This window comes from Solanum pennellii, chromosome 11 (genome assembly GCF_001406875.1).
Source record: "Solanum pennellii chromosome 11, SPENNV200".
Lineage (NCBI taxonomy): Eukaryota > Viridiplantae > Streptophyta > Magnoliopsida > Solanales > Solanaceae > Solanum > Solanum pennellii.
In genome coordinates this window covers 58,994,750-59,012,393 of record NC_028647.1, presented here as the reverse complement: position 1 = coordinate 59,012,393, position 17,644 = coordinate 58,994,750, and the positions used below count along the sequence as shown (strand labels likewise).

Here is a 17,644-nt window from a genome sequence, read left to right as displayed (position 1 = left end):
CAATGAGACAAATGCTTGTCAAAAAGCGTTTTTTTCGAATAACGAGAGTATTGAATTTAGGAGTTTATTTAAATTATTTAATGACTTGATTTATAACAATGAGGTAATTTTCTTATAATAATTTTGTAAAGTTTTTACGAAATTTCATTCAGATTAAGTCGATATCTATTACGTTCATCATTCAATTGACAAAATGAGTTGCTTGAATGGTAAACACTCCTCACTTCAAGTTAGAATGTTGTGAGTTCGAATCATTTAGGGAATAAAAAGGTGAGAGTTCCTAGAAAGTGTAAAAAAAAATTCATCCAAACTCTAAATCAAAATGGAAAAAGTAAAATAAAATCTTCTATCCAGACTCTAAATCAAAATGGGAGCAGGTTAAAAAGGATCTTCTAGTGAATTAGAATTTGTCATGTATTACTTTTTTTTAAAATAATTCAAATAAAAGGTGGTTATTATGTGAATTAGAATTTGATTTTGTAATGATTAATACTTTAAATTACCTAGTCCCTAATAACTTTCACTTGCACTTATATCCTATATACTTTTTATTATTTATACAAGGGAAAAGAAATCGATTTACCCCTAATTTTTTTCATTTAAAGTTGATATGATTCTCGTTATGAGAGTAGCGCATATATAACATTATACAATGGTTATCCTTTTCCTCTAAAGGAACTCAAAATACTAATTTTAATGTGTAATTTTTTTTAAGAAAAAGATACAATCCAGATGGGGTATATTTGATCCTCGTCATACGTCTTTTTGTTGACTTTTTTGTTTCAACTACTAATTTAAATTTATTATTTTGATGGTCAAATTTATTTATGTTTCACTAATTTTCTTGTAAAATTTATCATATATGCCCCAAATTCGTTTGTTTTACAAATACAAAAACTAAATTACAATATAGCCGAGAAATAGTTTAATATTACTCCCTCCGTTTCAAAAAGAATGTCCCTATTTTTTTTTTAGTTTGTTTAAAAAAGAATGACCTCTTTCCTTTTTTGCAACACTTTAACTTTAACTTTCCACGTGGCGTGTTTAAGACTACAAGATTAAATGACATTTTGGTACATTTGACATAACTTTAATTTAGAACCACAAGATTAGAAAGTCTTCTTTATTTTCTTAAACTCCGTTCGAAGTCAAACTAGGTCATCCTTTTTGAAACGGAGGGAGTATAATATAACCAAAAAAATTAGTTTAAAATATGTTTTCTTTACACTTAAGAATGAAACAAAAAAATTAGAATAAGAAACTCTAATAACGATAATCAAAAAAATCAAAAAATAATTTATGTATGAAAAAGATTAAAATATAGCATGAACTTTGTTAATTAGAAGGATCATGTATATAGCCCTACATGATTTTTTTAAAAATTAAAAGTCAAAATTTAAATATTAATTTAAAACTAATTAATTTACTTATATTTTAGATGAAGGGTATATATGAGCTCATTTCGTAACGAAAGGGGTATATATTAGTTATTTGTCTAACAGTAAGGGTATATATGAGTCATTTGTATAATAGTAAAGATATATATGAGTCATTTTCACAAGAAGAAGTATATCAGCTCCAACTGATAAAGTTGAGAGGTATATCAGACCATTTTACCTTTATGCAATTAATATTTTTTTTTTTGTTAATCAAGTACGTTTCTCAAATAATTTGTTGAGCTATAAAAAACATTACTCTTACAAAAGTTTTAATAATTAATATTGAGGGAATAATGCTCTTTTTTTTTTGTTTCTTATGTCATTCACTAGGGATGGTGTACAAAATAGAATCGAAAATTAAATCAAATTATAAATTGAGTTACACTGAAAAAATCGAAAGATGATTTGGTTTGACTTGATTTGTTATTGAAAAAAAAAAACTTGGTTAGGTTTCAAATTTCCTCTTACTGAAACATTCTGATTATGCTAGTGGCTGGTCAGGGCATTTCACCGCGGTTGTGTTTGCTTCACCTTTTGATCTGTCGATGTTGCTCGTGGCACCTAGATTCGACGAACCTCCGCCAGAGCCATCAAAAATTTCAATTTTTCATCCCTCCAATTAATAAAGTTTTGAAGAAGAAGACCCTCAAGCGTTGAAGATGAAATTTGACTGATATTGCAGTGCGACGACAGATTTCATATAGGATACATCGATACCTGGTTAGACTCGCACTCGTCGTCGTGTTCATCTTGCCAATAGATCCTAGTGGTGACTAGATGTCATAAGTGAGGTCAGCTGTCGGTAGCAAACAAATCGTCGGAGATTGCGAGCGGGTGTGGGGGGTTATGGAGAGACACTGATTACCTTGGAGATTGGGGGAGGTTGATGTGAGAGAAAGATATTTGATTGCTATTAAAACGTTAATTGTGGACTTTAAATGTAAAGATAATTAATCTATTCTAATTTTAAAAAATGTAGATATCTGATTGTATCTTCAATCATTTATGGTATAAAATATTAAAAATGGTAATATATGTAACTGTTTGAAAGTAGAGTTATTATTGTTAGTATATATGGTGGTAGAGTATGCCTAATAAGGCAGTTTATTCAATTTTGAATGGTCCAATGAATGTTATAGTTCATAAATATTAGTAACTCTAAAGAAGATTCAAATCAATATTAATGCTAAAAAAATATTAATTCAACACTAAGAATGACAATAATGTTGAATGTTTGTTTTTAGTTTTACTTTGGTTTAAGCATTCAAAGTACCTAACCTAATTTTATTTTTTCTTAATATTTAATCATGTAATTAATGCTTATTAGACTTATTTTAGCATGATTTCGTACTTTTAAATTTTGATCATTTTCATTATGACTTATTAATTTGCAATATTTATTTATGTGGTTTCATTATTATTTTTTGTTGAATATTTTAGTGTCATAACTCATCTCATATTTGTGTTATTTTCTTAAGAAACACCATAGATAGTTGTATTTTGATAGGACTAAAGAAATATTTGAAGCGCAACTTAATTATTTGTTTGTATAATACTTTACCGAAAAACCCAAAAGAAATGGAGAAAAAAACCCGAGGTTGAAAACCTCGAATTTTATTAGTTTGATCTGGTGTATGAATAAAAATCCAATACAAATGGTTTGGTTTGAAATTTGAAAAACTTGAACCACTTAAGGCTCATGTATCTCCGTATTTAACTTTATACAAATTTAAATATCTACTTGTGTTGTTGTACACACCCAATATTAGATGTCATAAAATGTAAAACGAAATCAAATTAAAGAAAACATTTATATATTATGCTATAAAATAATTTATAAAGAACCAATTACTCCAAATATTATGTGCTTGAGATCCTTCACATACAATTTAGATGTTGTTATTGATTTTTGAAGCAAATAATAGAAAATCGTTGACAATATTATAGGATCATTAAATATTATTATGTTTAACAAAAACATCTAAACAGTGAAGTAACATGTTCAACGAGAATTTATATATCCAAATTTTAATTCATTTGGTGTTAAGATATAATTATTGTTATTGCTATGGTAAAAGAGATAACTACTCTTTCTAATGTTTTTCTTTTCTCATAAGGAAATGTTTTTATGTTTTATCATTCCACAATAATACTATTAATTGTCTTTCTACGAAATTCAATTCAATATATATACAAATAAAATAATAAAATATACTCATTGGTATTTGATTAATTTTGTATTAGAAATTACGCAAATTTAATTTATTACTGAAGTCTAACATAAGAATATGAGGAAATCAAAAATAAACCCTCCGTTTAAGTTTGGATGTAAAATTACCCTCACCGTTACTCGATGAGCTAAAAAATATCCTTCACTAAAGGAAGAACAAAAAAGGAATTTAGAAAACTATTGAATTTGAATTAAGACGTTGACTTTATCTTTATGGTATATATATTGAAGAATAATACTTAGAAGTTTGAAGTTAGCAATATTGATTAGAAATGACTTCAATAAAATAAATATACGGAAAAAGATCAAAAATATTTTTAAACTATTCGAAATAACTCAAATATATTCTTTTCCTTAAATTATAGGGTCAAAAATACCCTTCTCATTAACAGGATCTGTTAAACGTCACTTGGATGCCATGTGGATACCACATGGCATGCCACATAAGCCAAAAGAGTTCCACTCATGCCACGTAAAAAATAAACTTACCCCTAATTTCCTCCAATTTTCTCTATTTCCCTTAGAATTTAGAAACGATTTCACTGAAGAACATAGAACCCCTTTCTCTTAGAACTTATGTATTTTTGTAAAATCGTCCTAAGAAAATGGAGAAATGAGGAAAAGGAGTTCTATGTTCTTCAGTGAAATCGTTTCTAAATTCTACGGAAAATGGAGAAAATTGGGAGAATTAGGGGTAAATTTGTTAGTATAAGTGACATGAATGGAACTCTATTGGCTTATGTGGCATGCCATATGACATCCACATGGCATCTAAGTGGCGTTTAACCGATTCTGTTATTGAGAAGGGTATTTTTGAACCTATAGTTTGACGGTAAGGGTATATTTGAGCCGAAATATACTTCAAGGGTATATTTGAGCTATTTTTGATAGTTCAAGGGTTATTTTGACCCTTTTCCGTTAAATATGTGAATTAATTAAGAGGTCTTTACCACATTAGTTAATTATTATTGAATTCAATATCACTATAGGTTTTAGAAACATTTACGAAGAGCGTTAATTGTTCTTATATATAACCGTAATTAAACTATTATCCAATTGTCACTAAAGATATTTTTGAAATGATATTTATATACAAATTTATTTCCTTAGACATCAAAAAATTTAATCATCGCACTCCAAACATTAGTTAATGGCTGTTTTTTTTCTTTTTTCGAATACAATTAGGAGACTTTTTCTTATTTTAAAAGTTTCTTACAAAAGCATGAATTGACAAAAAGTATATTCGGAATATCAATTTCAAATAACAGACATGTTGATGTAGTGGAAACAACTTATTATCATACCTTAGATAGTTGTTAATTTAAACAATCAAGAGCTTTAATTTTTTTTTCAACTTTGACCTTAATATTTTAGAATTAAAAGACATATACATAGATAAAAATTAAATAAATTGATAAATGACGTGTTAGTCAAACAATCCTCCTATTTAATTTTTCGGGTTATACCAAATCTTATCATGATATTTAGGGATCGTTTGGTGTAAACGATAAAAATAAATTTGGGAATAAATTTTTGGTGTCTTGTTTTGTTGTCAAATTTGGGAGAACAAAATTATCTCATATACGTGGGATAACTTATTCCAAAAATAGCTGAACTCCGAATAATTAATTCTGAGATAACTTGTTCCCAATCAAAATAGAATAATTGCTTGTTCTTTATAAATAAATTGTTGCTAGAAATTATTTAGTTATAAAAACACCAATTGCAAGGATTTGATTAATTCGTATGTTGTAGTATGAGGGATGATCTAAATATAATTAAAAACAAAGTCTCAAGCATCAACTCAAGTCAAACAACTTGTAAACAAAAAAAAAAGGAAAAAGAACTTATATAAGAAAAGAAAAGAAAAATGTTCAAGAAGTTGTTCGAAACGTTATGATTTTACAATCTATCATTCAAATTCGAGTGGTGGCACAATTTTTGGAGTATCCAATACGTCACGGATAACGTAAACTCTTCAACTCTTTGTAAGTATTTTCTTTTCAATTCCTAGAAATGTTATCTGTTGTTCCTACATATTATTGAAAAGGCCATACATCAGAAATAATCGGGTAAGTTTATGTTAAATGTATCAACAAAAAAAGAGAGGAAAATATTCATATTAAACAAATATGAAGTAGAAGAATCAGATTCGAAATGAACAAATTCAAGTTTAAAAATGATCTTCCTTACTCTTGAAGAATGATGGGGGAAAGGGGTTGATCAAGAAAGAACTTCAGAATTTACACATATTACAAATTTATGATATCACGGTAATAATATCAGAAGATCTAGATATAAAAAGTGGTTCTATATAGAGAAAAGACATAAAGTAACCATTGAAGTTGTCCCGAATTTTTAAAACGACACTTTAACTTTATAACTGTTTTATCACCCCACTAAACAATTATGAACCGGTATTATTATACCATTTTTCGATCACCCCCAAATTTTAAGAAGCAAGTGTATTCACACACCAATCAATGCATGACATGTGTTAATTTAATTAAAAATGTATTATTTTTTTTCATTTTAAGTTTTTCCTTTATCTTTTTTTTTTTTTGTTTCTCTCTCTCTCTCTTATTTTTTGGATTTTAATTTTGATTTATTTTAAAGAGAAAAGGGTCAAATGCCCCTTCAAGGTTTGATAATATTTTGAACTACACACTTAATCTTTGCGGGGGTCCTATTACCCCCCTAAATATTTTTTATATATATTAGTTCACCCTCAGACGCTGACGTAGTCACGTGCGTGAACTCACCTCCGTGTGGCGTGTAAGAGCGTGATAAAATGTCCATGTGGAGTCCAAATAAGCCTTCCAACGGTACCTTTAGTCTTTATTTAACCATACATTTATTTTTTTTATTTTTTTCACTTTGTTCTTCATCAACCATTGTTCTTTGTTCATCTTGAACAAAAGATCCCTCCTTCTTTGTTCTTCATCCACCATTGTTCTTCATCAACCATTTTTTTCTTATTAGGAAACGTTTTTGTAGCTTCTTCAACTAAGATTGAAGTTAGGGTTTCCAATTTTGTCGAATTTTAGCTTGATTTTTTCCCCAATTCGTCAGATTATTTTTATTTTGTTATTAGGGTTAGTAATGTCTAACGTGAAATTGAATAAGCTATGCATGGAAAAATTAGACCCGTTGCTCAAAACCATAGTAAGATGCAAACATGGAAGTTTGTTGCATATGCAGACTTCTTGGTTGAAGTCGAATCCCGATAGACGATTTTGGTCATGCCCCTATTACGGTGTATGTTACTTTTCTTCAGTTATTTGATTTTGTTTAACTGATGTGAATGTTAATAACGTAATATATTATTTTTATTTTTTCAGTCGAACAATTATAATTTTTTTCGATGGAGAGATAGAGAAAAAATCGATCCAAGATCCCAATTTATCCTTCCGAAATTGGTGAACAAAATTAAAGAGTTGGAAGATGAAGTTTGGAAGAGACAGATTCAAATCAATGAGCAACAAGTTCTGATTGATAATTTGACAGGAGAGAAGAGGTTCAAACGAAGAAATTTGAAATGGTGTACGCTTGATTGGAAGGTCATTTTATGTATTTTGATTTATGTTGCAGCCTTGTTCATGAACAACCTATTTCAAAGTAGGGTTCATTCAAATATTGAAGTAATTGAATTGCCATAACGTATGTCAGTATTTAGTAGTGAAAGGAGTTGAAACTCTATATTGGTTGTCATATGTATTATGAGAAATTTTGTATATCAATATCATTAATCTTTTCAATTGTAAAACATGTCTTTAGTAGACATAACACCATTTTTAAGAGTGTCTATATTAGTGTCTATACTACGACAAATAAGGATAAGCATAACACAATTTGTAAGAGAAACGGCCTTTAATAGACATAATCGATTGTAAAACAGGCCTCACACAATGTCAAATTACAATAAAAGATCAAAACAAAAATATAATTTGATGTTCAATACCAGTACATCATCATTCGAAATGGGAAATGTTTTCTTGCCTACTTAAAACAGTACTGCAATATCATTACTTCCTAGATTGAATTGGTTGAACTACTTCCTCTTGATTTTCTCTGTTCCCCTCTCATTTGTTGAAGTTTTATTGTTGTGATTGTTGCTTTTCCATTCCATTTCAACTTGGGTGCAGTACTTGGTTTGTAACCAATATCATCAGTAACATCAACAGATTTTGTCACCTTTGTTGAAGCAGTAGAGAAGATCTTACAACTTGACATTTAAGGCTGTATTCAAAGTATGAAACAATACTGACTGAATTTGTAGTTACACATTAAAAAATAGTATAACTGAATCAATAAAAAACACATACATTAAGAGCTATGAATCCATCTTCAGCTTGAAACACACCCATTCCAATGATTGCTTGCCTTTTGTATGAGATTGTGTTTCCCCTACCCCTTCCTCTTTCTTTGTTACTATTATCAGGCGATGGATATGTAGGAGGTGCACTAGGTGCTGTAGGTGGTCTTCTTCTTGCACTCTTTGCATGTGTTGCAGATGCATTAGGTGCACTAGGTGTGGCAGGTGGTCTTCCTCTTGCACCTTTTGTAGGTGCTGCAAATGCACTAGGTCCTGGAGATGCACTAGGTGCAGAAGGTGGCCTTTCTCTTGACTTCTTTGTAGGTCCTGGAGATGCACTAGGTGCTGCAGCAGATGGTCTTCCTCTTGACCTCTTTGCAGGTCCTGGAGATGCACTAGGTTCTGCATGTGGTCTTCCTCTTGACCACTTTGTAGAATGCTCAGCTTCTCTTTGTGCTTTCTATATACATATAGTTAAAATAAATGTAATTATTACATATGAGAGTAATATCACATACTAAATTAAAGTTAAAGATTTTACCTTTGGTCTGCCTAAACCTGAAGGTTTGCCCTTTTCCTTGTCTGTATTTGATTGTTCTTCCCTTGCTGATGACTCAACCCTTCGTGGACATCCTCTCTTGTTGTGGCCTCTAAGAGTACAGTTACTACATGTCATGGCAAGTCCAGTTCGAGGTAGTTTTTCAGATTTTTTACTTTCACCTGCTTCCTTCTTTCCAAGTTTACCTGGCCTGCCAGGCATGCTTTTTATTTCAGGTGGTATGACTGTGGGGTTAGTAGATTCAAGCCACATTTCCATATTTGTGACAGGTTGAAGGACATTGGCATAAGTCCTCAAGTAAGTTGCCTTACTATAACAGTTGTCAATGTAGTTAAAGGGTTCATCTTTCTTAAAGTAAATGGCAGGGACAACATATGCACATGGTATGCCTTTTAACTGCCATACCTTACAACTACAAATTCACCTTCCAATATCCACACTGTGTTGAAAGGGTCCTTCTCTCACTTCAAACCCATCAACTCCATTAAATTCAATATTACTATTCATTGACCTATCAATATTCTCTTGTAGTACCTTCAGACACATTGGATAAAAATCACACATCCAAGTATTTGTGAAATCTCTTAACTTGGCTATTCTGGTCATCATTTTTACTCTTATCTCTTCAAGCATAGTGATAATTGTCTTGTGTCAAAGATCCATGAATTAAAGCACTCACACAAATTGTTATCTACAGAATCACATTTTACTTGAGTATTAAAGTAAACCTTACACCAGAACTCTATGTTGTCGTACATAAGATCATCCATCATTTTTTCTGGACCAAGAAACTTCATCTTTGCACCATTTTTCCTCAATTGAGATTCAAAGGTACTCTTTGCAATAGACCAAAACGGTTGTCATCTTTGGAGACCTCTCCAGTCCTTAGCCCAGTTAGCTAAGATGTGTCTAGCACACATTCTATGTTTAGCAAGAGGTAAAATATTTTGAATTGCTCCTATTAATCCCTGTAATAGATCTAAATATGTTATAATAACAAATACATGAAAATTGATAAAGACAGATACAAAATAAAAAAATAGTACATATACCTTCTGCATATTTGTAATCAGGGTAAGATTTTCACCATCTCCTAGTCCTAGATCATCCTTCAAAAGTTTGATAAATCATGTCCATGTCTCTTTTTTTTCATATTCAACTGCTGCCCAAGCAAGTGGCAGCATCTGGTTATTATCATCTCTGGACAACAACTAACAATTGTCCTCTACAAACCCCTTTAAGGAAACAACCATCTAGCCCTATGAATTTTTTGCAATTTTGGAATGCATTCTTCAATGGATCAAAACATATGTAAAACTCTGAAATACTGGCCTACCAAGAGCATCAAGTTCACCAACTTTAACAACACAAGTGCTCCCTGGATTGGTCCTCAACAGTTCATCTTTATAGTCAAGAATTTTTCCAAATTCCACAACATGATCACTCATGATCTCTTTCAACACTTTAGCTCTTGCCCTCCTAACAGTAGTCTTGGCAACATGAATTTTAAATTTTTTCCTTATCAACTCTTGCAACTTGAAAACTCTTATATTTGGCTGCTCATTAATCCTCTTTCTAAAGTGTGTAGTAGAACTTTGCATTACACAAATAGTTTCTATTTGTGCTGTTACAACTATGCTTTGGATTGTAAGTCTTTATCATGAAATCATTTGTTGTTTTGTCAAGACATGCAAACAAAAGTCATGGATAACCTTCCTTGAACCTACATCTAACTCTTTTTGGCTCATTCAAACACTTCTCTATTTGAACTCTCCTTTGGACAACATATTTACTTACCACTCTTCTAAATTCATTCACATCTGCAAAGACCATACCCAACTGCCATACAACTTTCTTGGCCGTAGAATCATGTATAATTTTTTGATTATTTGGCCTCCTTCTTCTTGGTAAATTTACACTTTTTGGTAAATTTACTCTTTCAGATTCAACACATTCATCACTAAATTCACCTTCATCTATTTCAAAACTTCCATCATCAGAACTTGCAAAAAAAGGATCATCACCTCCTAATCTTCCTTCAACACTTACTTTACCTGTTTGAGTTTCATCTAAACCTAAATCTGGTCCAGCTTCACCTACTGGTACCTCTTCAGTATCAGTTGGTACTCTCTCTTTTCTTTTTCTTCTTTGAAATGATCTCTTTTCAGCCCTCAACTCCCTAACCTCTTCATGTACATCACTACCATAGTCCTCATAATCATCTCCACCAATCCACATTCAGACTCAGAACTATCTTCTGTTGAGTAATCAGAACCCTCTTCTTCTAAGAAATTAGATTCAACAGGGCCTGAAACTAGATCATCAACATCTTCAGTGACAGCCTCAGTAGTGGAAGGAGATCTAGGAGGAGCAGTTGTAGTGGTAGGATTTGTAGTGGAATGAGTGGCAGTGAAAGGAGATTTAGGAACAGCAGCTGTAGTGGGAAGAGTTGGGGTAGAAGCAGATCCAGTAGCAGCAGGAGTAGTGAAAGGAGTTGGGGTAGATTGAGATCTAGTATCAAAGGGAGTAAAGGGGTCTTCACCTACCCCACTTTCGTCATTTACTTTATTAAAAGCTGAACTAGATTCCTCCATATCCCATGAGAGACATTTTCTAATAAAATAGGGGTGGGGTCCACAACTGCATCATCAATCAAGTGTTTTACATATACCTCCACAATATCTTCATCTTCCAAAGAACAACTTAACTCTAAAATATCCATATCATTATGAATGTCTTTCAAAATGCCACTGTTATGAGGTTTGATACTAAATGTGCAAGTTGTTGTGTATTCCAATTCTTTTATGTACCCTCTTAATTCAAAATAGGACAGTCTATCCACATCAACATCCAAAACTCTGTGACTCGCCTACCACTGTAAATTGGTTGTCCACTACTCAAATCTAAGACTCCACCATGATACCATCTTAACGTAACCAAAGTAAATTCACTCATCTCCTACCTGAACAATGTAACACTAGTAAGGAAATGAGAAACTATGTTTTCTAAGATCTATTCTACTTCACCACTTACTGTATAAGTTCACGAAAACAAGTAAATAATTATTTAGTTACTTACAAAATTCAGAGGCAGCAGAACTAGGGAGAAAAGAAAAAGAAACAAAATTCCTAATCGAACACTATTAATCAAACACTAATAAACAAAACCCCTAATACTCCGACACACATATCAAAATGGCATTTGAATGCCCAGTTCAACAAAACCCTAATAAACATTAAAATAACACTACAATCAAAACTAAAATCAAATATCAATATAACATTCAGTTGGTAAAGAATAACCCTAATAAACATTAAAAGGCTCAAATAAACTACATACTATAGCACACCAGTCAAATTAACATTTTAATACGCAGTAAAAATAAAACTCTAATCGAACACTAACATCAAAATAGTATTCAACTAGTAAAGATCTAACCTTTTTCTCAGAAGATATCGAAAGTAAGCTTTCCGATTCAACAATGGCTACTCAACGCGACTGGAAGAACAAAGAAGAAAGAAGAAAGGGGTTTTCTTTGGTTTTGGAGGGAAAGAAGACTTTTGTCAAAAGGTAAAGGAAAAGATGTCACACGTGTCAATTTTTTTAAGTCTTGTAAAGTCGTGGGGTCCATGATTATACACGTGTACAGCGCGTGTATACAAACAATTTTTATAAATCTGGTATATGTGATCACGTCAGCGTTTGAGGCTGAACTAATATATAAGAAAAATGTTCAGTGGATAATAGAACCCCCGCAAAGGTTAAGTGTGTAGTTGGAAATATGCCAAAGCTTGAGGGGGCATTTGACCCTTTTGTCTTATTTCAAACTTCATTTCATCTTCTACCTCTCTCCATTTTCTTTTTTTTCTTCACCTCCCACCCCCCCCCCCCCCNTCTCACTCCCATTTTTTTTCTTTTCTTTTCTTTTTCTTCTTTTTCTCCAGTGAAATTCTATTCATACTATTATTTATACTTTACTAAACTATTGATAACAAAATTAAATATTTTTCTAAATAATTTAAAATTTTGAAGTATCATCAACTACTCATTTTCATATAAATCCAAAATTAGAATAATAATTAAAAGAATAAATTAATTTTCGTAAATTGAAAGAATTTAATTAAAATCGGATAAAACAAAAACTATATGATACTTCCTAATCATCTAATTAATTTAGCTTATTTTCATATAATTTGAAAACTAGAAATGATGATTTTGAAAGAATCATAATTCTCCGAAATTTGAAAAATTTTAATTGAAATTTGGATTAATAAAACTAAATAATACCTACTAATCATCTTGAAATATAATGTGCTTATCAAATTGTTCGAATGTAATAAAATATTTAGATATAGTTTTAAATTAAAGAGATCTATTAAACTAATAGTAGTAAAAAGGGGAGATGAAATTGTGATAAAAAGTGACATTTAAAGTGAGGAGCTTCAATTATGATGAAACTGAAGAACAAGGAAGAAAGAAAAAGAAGAAAATAATAAGGAGAAAAAGTTAAAATAATAAGAAAAACAAGAAAATGTATTTTATAGCAAAATACTTGCAAAAATAAAATTATATTCGTTTTTTTTGTTTGTTTGTTTGTTCACGCTCTCTAAGAGAGTGCATACACTCTCCATGCCAGGTGGATAATAAATGATGTAATAATATCAGTTCAGAATTGATTAGGGGGGTAATATGACGCTTGCATAGTTTAAGTGTCTTTTTGAATATCCGGACCAACTTTAGGTATCACTTTATGTCTTTTCTCTTCTTTTATAATTGAACTTTTATCGTAGTTGTCATACACATTCTAACTAATCTAAAATCACCTTATATATAGTAGTACACATTTGCACAAGTCCATATTTTTTATGGAAGAAAAATCTCAATTTAAAATAAATTCATGAAGGAGTGGTATCTATTCAGGTACATAAGTAATAAGTTCATTTTTCTTTTGATAAGTAAAAGTAAAATGGTGTGTGAAGTGAATGAGAATTTATCTTTGAACTATGTCATTTTTCTATTGAATCATTTAATCATCCATAATTTGTTCCTTTTAAATAAATATTGTTGGTTGATTTTGATCGGTTTTTCTATTGTAAATGCCTTCAATTGTGTTCTTATTGTCATGATTTTAATTGAAGGAATGAAGACAAACGGTGTGAATCTCGTTTATTTTTGAATGTGTTCAAATGACTTAAAGTAAAACACAATTATTTTCGAACATTTTTCACTATCAATTGGACTAATATGTTCTGGAACAACATATGTATCATCTATCAATACCTCCTAACAAAATCTTATTCCACATCAATCAACAGTGTTTATTCAAAAAATAAAAATTATGGATGATTCAACGATTGATAGAAGATACATAAATGCATCTCCTATTTTTTTTAATGTGTTTTTTGGTCCTTTTGGACCCTTAATTAAATAAAAGATAAGGAAATGTCAAAGGTTTGGGTAAGCAGAGAGAGTTTTGAACCCCTAATATAATATTTGTGGTGTTTTCTTATTAATAAAAGCTCTCACATATTTCTACTATTTTTGTTCCTTAATTCACAATCTTATAATTGGAAAGAGAAGGAACTAGAACTAGAATTCACAATCTTAGTATTGTTTTTTGGTGTGTTGGGTGTACATTTAGATCGATATGTACACTAGCACCAAACAAAATTGCGTTGATTATAGGAGCGAAATTTTCGAAGAACCTGAACAATTAATAACATCTTCTGATTCTCCATCATCCCAACCAGAACCGAGTTACCATGATGTTGCTGCATCCACTGGGCTCAATAACATTTTGACAATTTCTTTTTACTCTTTTGACTCCGGACTCAGCTTATATCTTGCCTATTCTAATTAAAGTATTTTGAAAATTTGAGAATCACATTCAATTAGAGAAAAATTAGTTGAAAAATCATAAAACCAAGCTCTTTTTATGGTCTTTATTCATTCATTTTGTCGTTCAGTAGCAATGAGACAAATGCTTGTCAAAAAGCGTATTTTTTTTGGATAACGGGAGTATTGAATTTAGGAGTTTATTTAAAATATTCAATGACTTGATTTATAACAATGAGGTAATTTTTTTAAAATAATTTTGTAGAGTTTTTACGAAATTTTATTCAGATTAAGTCGATATCTATAACGTTCATTATTCAATTGACAAAAAGAGTTGCTTGGGTGGTAAACACTCCTCACTTCCAATTAGAATGTTGTGAGTTCGAATCATTTAGGAAATAAAAAGGTGAGAGTTCCTAGAAATAGTAAAAAGAAAAATCCATCCAGACTCTAAATCAAAATAGAAAAATAAAATAAAATGTTCGATCCAAACTCTAAATCAAAATGGGAGCAGGTTAAAAAGGATCTTCTAGTGAATTAGAATTTGTCATGTATTACTTCTTTTTTTAGAAAAATTCAAATACATAACAAAAGGTGGTTATTGTGTGAATTCGAATTTGATTTTGTAATGATTAACGCTTTAAATTACCTAGTCCCTAATAACTTTTACTTGCACTTATATCCTATATACTTTTTATTATTTATACAAGGGAAAAGAAATTGATTTACCCCTAAATTTTGTTATTTAAAGTTGATATGATCCTCGTTATGAGAGTAGTGCATATATAACATTATACAATGGTTACCCTTTTCCTCTAAAGGAAGTCAAAATACTAATTTTAATTTTTAATATTTTTTAAGAAAAAGATACAATCCAGATGGGGTATATTTGATCCTCGTCATACGTATTTTTGTTGATTTTATTTTTTCAACCACTAATTTAAATTTATTATTTTGATGGTCAAATTTATTTATAATTCACTAATTTTCTTGTAAAATTTATTATAGATGCCCCGAATTCGTTTGTTTTACAAATACAAAAACTAAATTAAAATATAGCCAAATAATAGTTTAATATTATAATATAACCAAAAAAAATAGTTTAAAATTTGTTTTCTTTACACTCAAGAATGAAAGAAAAAAAATAAGAATAAGAAACTCTAATAATGAAAATCAAAAATGTCAAAAAATAATTTATGTAGGAAAAATTAAAATATAGCTTGAACTTTGTTAGAAGGATCATATATATAACCCTACATGATTTTTAAAAAAATTAAAAGTCAAAATATAAATATAAATTTAAAACTAATTAATTCACTTATATTTTTTATGGAGGGTATATAAGAGCTCATTTTATACTGAAAGGGGTATATATTAGTTATTTGTCTAACGTTAAGGGTATATATGAGTCATTTATATAACGGTAAAAATATATATGAGTCATTTTCATAATAAGAGATATATTAGCTCTAACTGATAAAGTTGAATGGTATATCAGACCATTTTTCCTTTATGCAATTATGATTTGTTTTTGTTAATCAAGTACGCATCTCAAAGAATTTGTTGAGCTATAAAAAACATTACTCTTACAAAAGTTTTAATAATAAATATTGAGGGTGTTATAAATTCATTGAATGAGTGGATAGTCCATAAGGTTGGTACATGAACAACCATCCATATTCACTAGATTCATGAACCATTTTGGATAAGAATGTATCTATTTATTATGATACTTAATATGGTGACTTTTGGAGTGATTTCTCACTCTATAAATAGGATTGTTCATTCACTATTGTATGACATACAGATGAGACTTACATACACTTGAATAAGAAGAAAATTCCCCTTCTTCTATCTACTTTTCTTGTCTTCTTCTCAATATGATTATATTCTTATGAGCTTGATTTTATAACACGTTATCAGCACGAGTCTCTAGCCAATTGAGAGTGAGTTTTAGTTTTTCTTTAACTCATGTTTTGGTTGATCTCGTTATGAGAATTAAGGTATTATTTGCATAAAATCAGGTATGTATTTTCTAAAATATTTTTATGATTTGGAATAAAATAGTATTCAGTTACTAACAATTATCAGGAACCGAAGACATATACTACTATTGGTTGAATATGACAGGCTATACAAAATTTCTTAAATAGAAGAAGGTATAAAATTTTAATAGCATGAGTTTGAATATTATTTTGATTGTTTTGAAAGACTCAAAGGGTGAGTCATGTTGTACTTCGGTCTATTATACCTTTGGTTAAGGGTAAGACGATGGGTTCAAGTCTCATCGCACCAAAAATGGTAAGACATCAGGTTAAGTCCAGATGCACATAATGAAAATTATTTGAGGATAAGACGATAGATTCAAATTCTATCGCACCAAGAGGGTAAGACATCAATTTTGATGCACCGTGATAATAATATATGGATAAGACATTGAGTTTGAGTCTCAATGCACCGTAATAGTGATAAAATGATGATAAAGGCAAAAATAATATATTTTTGATGAAATGTCTTGAAATTCATCATATTGGATTTGCTCCATTCCTTGAAAAGAATGTGGTAGCAACATGTGATAACTTTGAAATCCGCCTGTTGACTTGCTCCATTCAATCATATGAATGTGGTAGCAGTGAATGATTAGTCTGAAAGATGACAAATAATTAATGATATGAATAAGGGCGTGGAGGGACAGAATTATAATAGTCATCATTGTGGTAATGATAAAAGGAAGAACACTATGAGTTCTTCAAATAGTCCTTCAAAATGTGAAGGCAATTTTTATTATCAAAATGGTATGAAAGGTCATTAGACTTGTGAATGTTGTCAACCCAATAATTTGACAAGTTTATAAATCCTCTATCATGATACAAGAAGATAAAGTGATGGTACACTTGATCTTTCAAAGTGATGTTGAGGTGTGTCATGGAAATATGATGAATTTTAAAGCCATGACAATGTGCTTATAATGCAAATTTATGAAGTACATATAAATAATTAGTCCATTCCTTGAAGAGAATGTGACTTGTGATGAGTATCGTGAATGCTCGACCATTCTATAAGAGAATGGGTCTAGATGTGATAAAACCATTATGGATTGGATATATGCCACAACTCACCTCTATGGAAGGTTTGAGAAAAAAATGATATATGTCAAAACTCACCTCTACGAGAGGTTTGAGAAGAAATAAAGTTTATTTGGCAGAAATGGCTAATCGTATTGTACGTTTATATGTCACTATGGTATGTTTATTATGAACTACCAA

General features: G+C 30.4%; 1 protein-coding gene across 1 annotated transcript; it reads right to left on the bottom strand.

Annotated features, from left to right (window-relative positions):
• Positions 1–8,002: 8,002 nt before the first annotated feature.
• Positions 8,003–8,801, bottom strand: LOC107003999 (transcriptional regulatory protein AlgP-like). Its single transcript, XM_027912745.1, is given in 3 exon segments — positions 8,003–8,089; positions 8,091–8,444; positions 8,526–8,801. Coding segments are annotated over 3 exon segments (717 nt in total).
• Between the last annotated feature and the right edge of the window lie 8,843 nt (positions 8,802–17,644).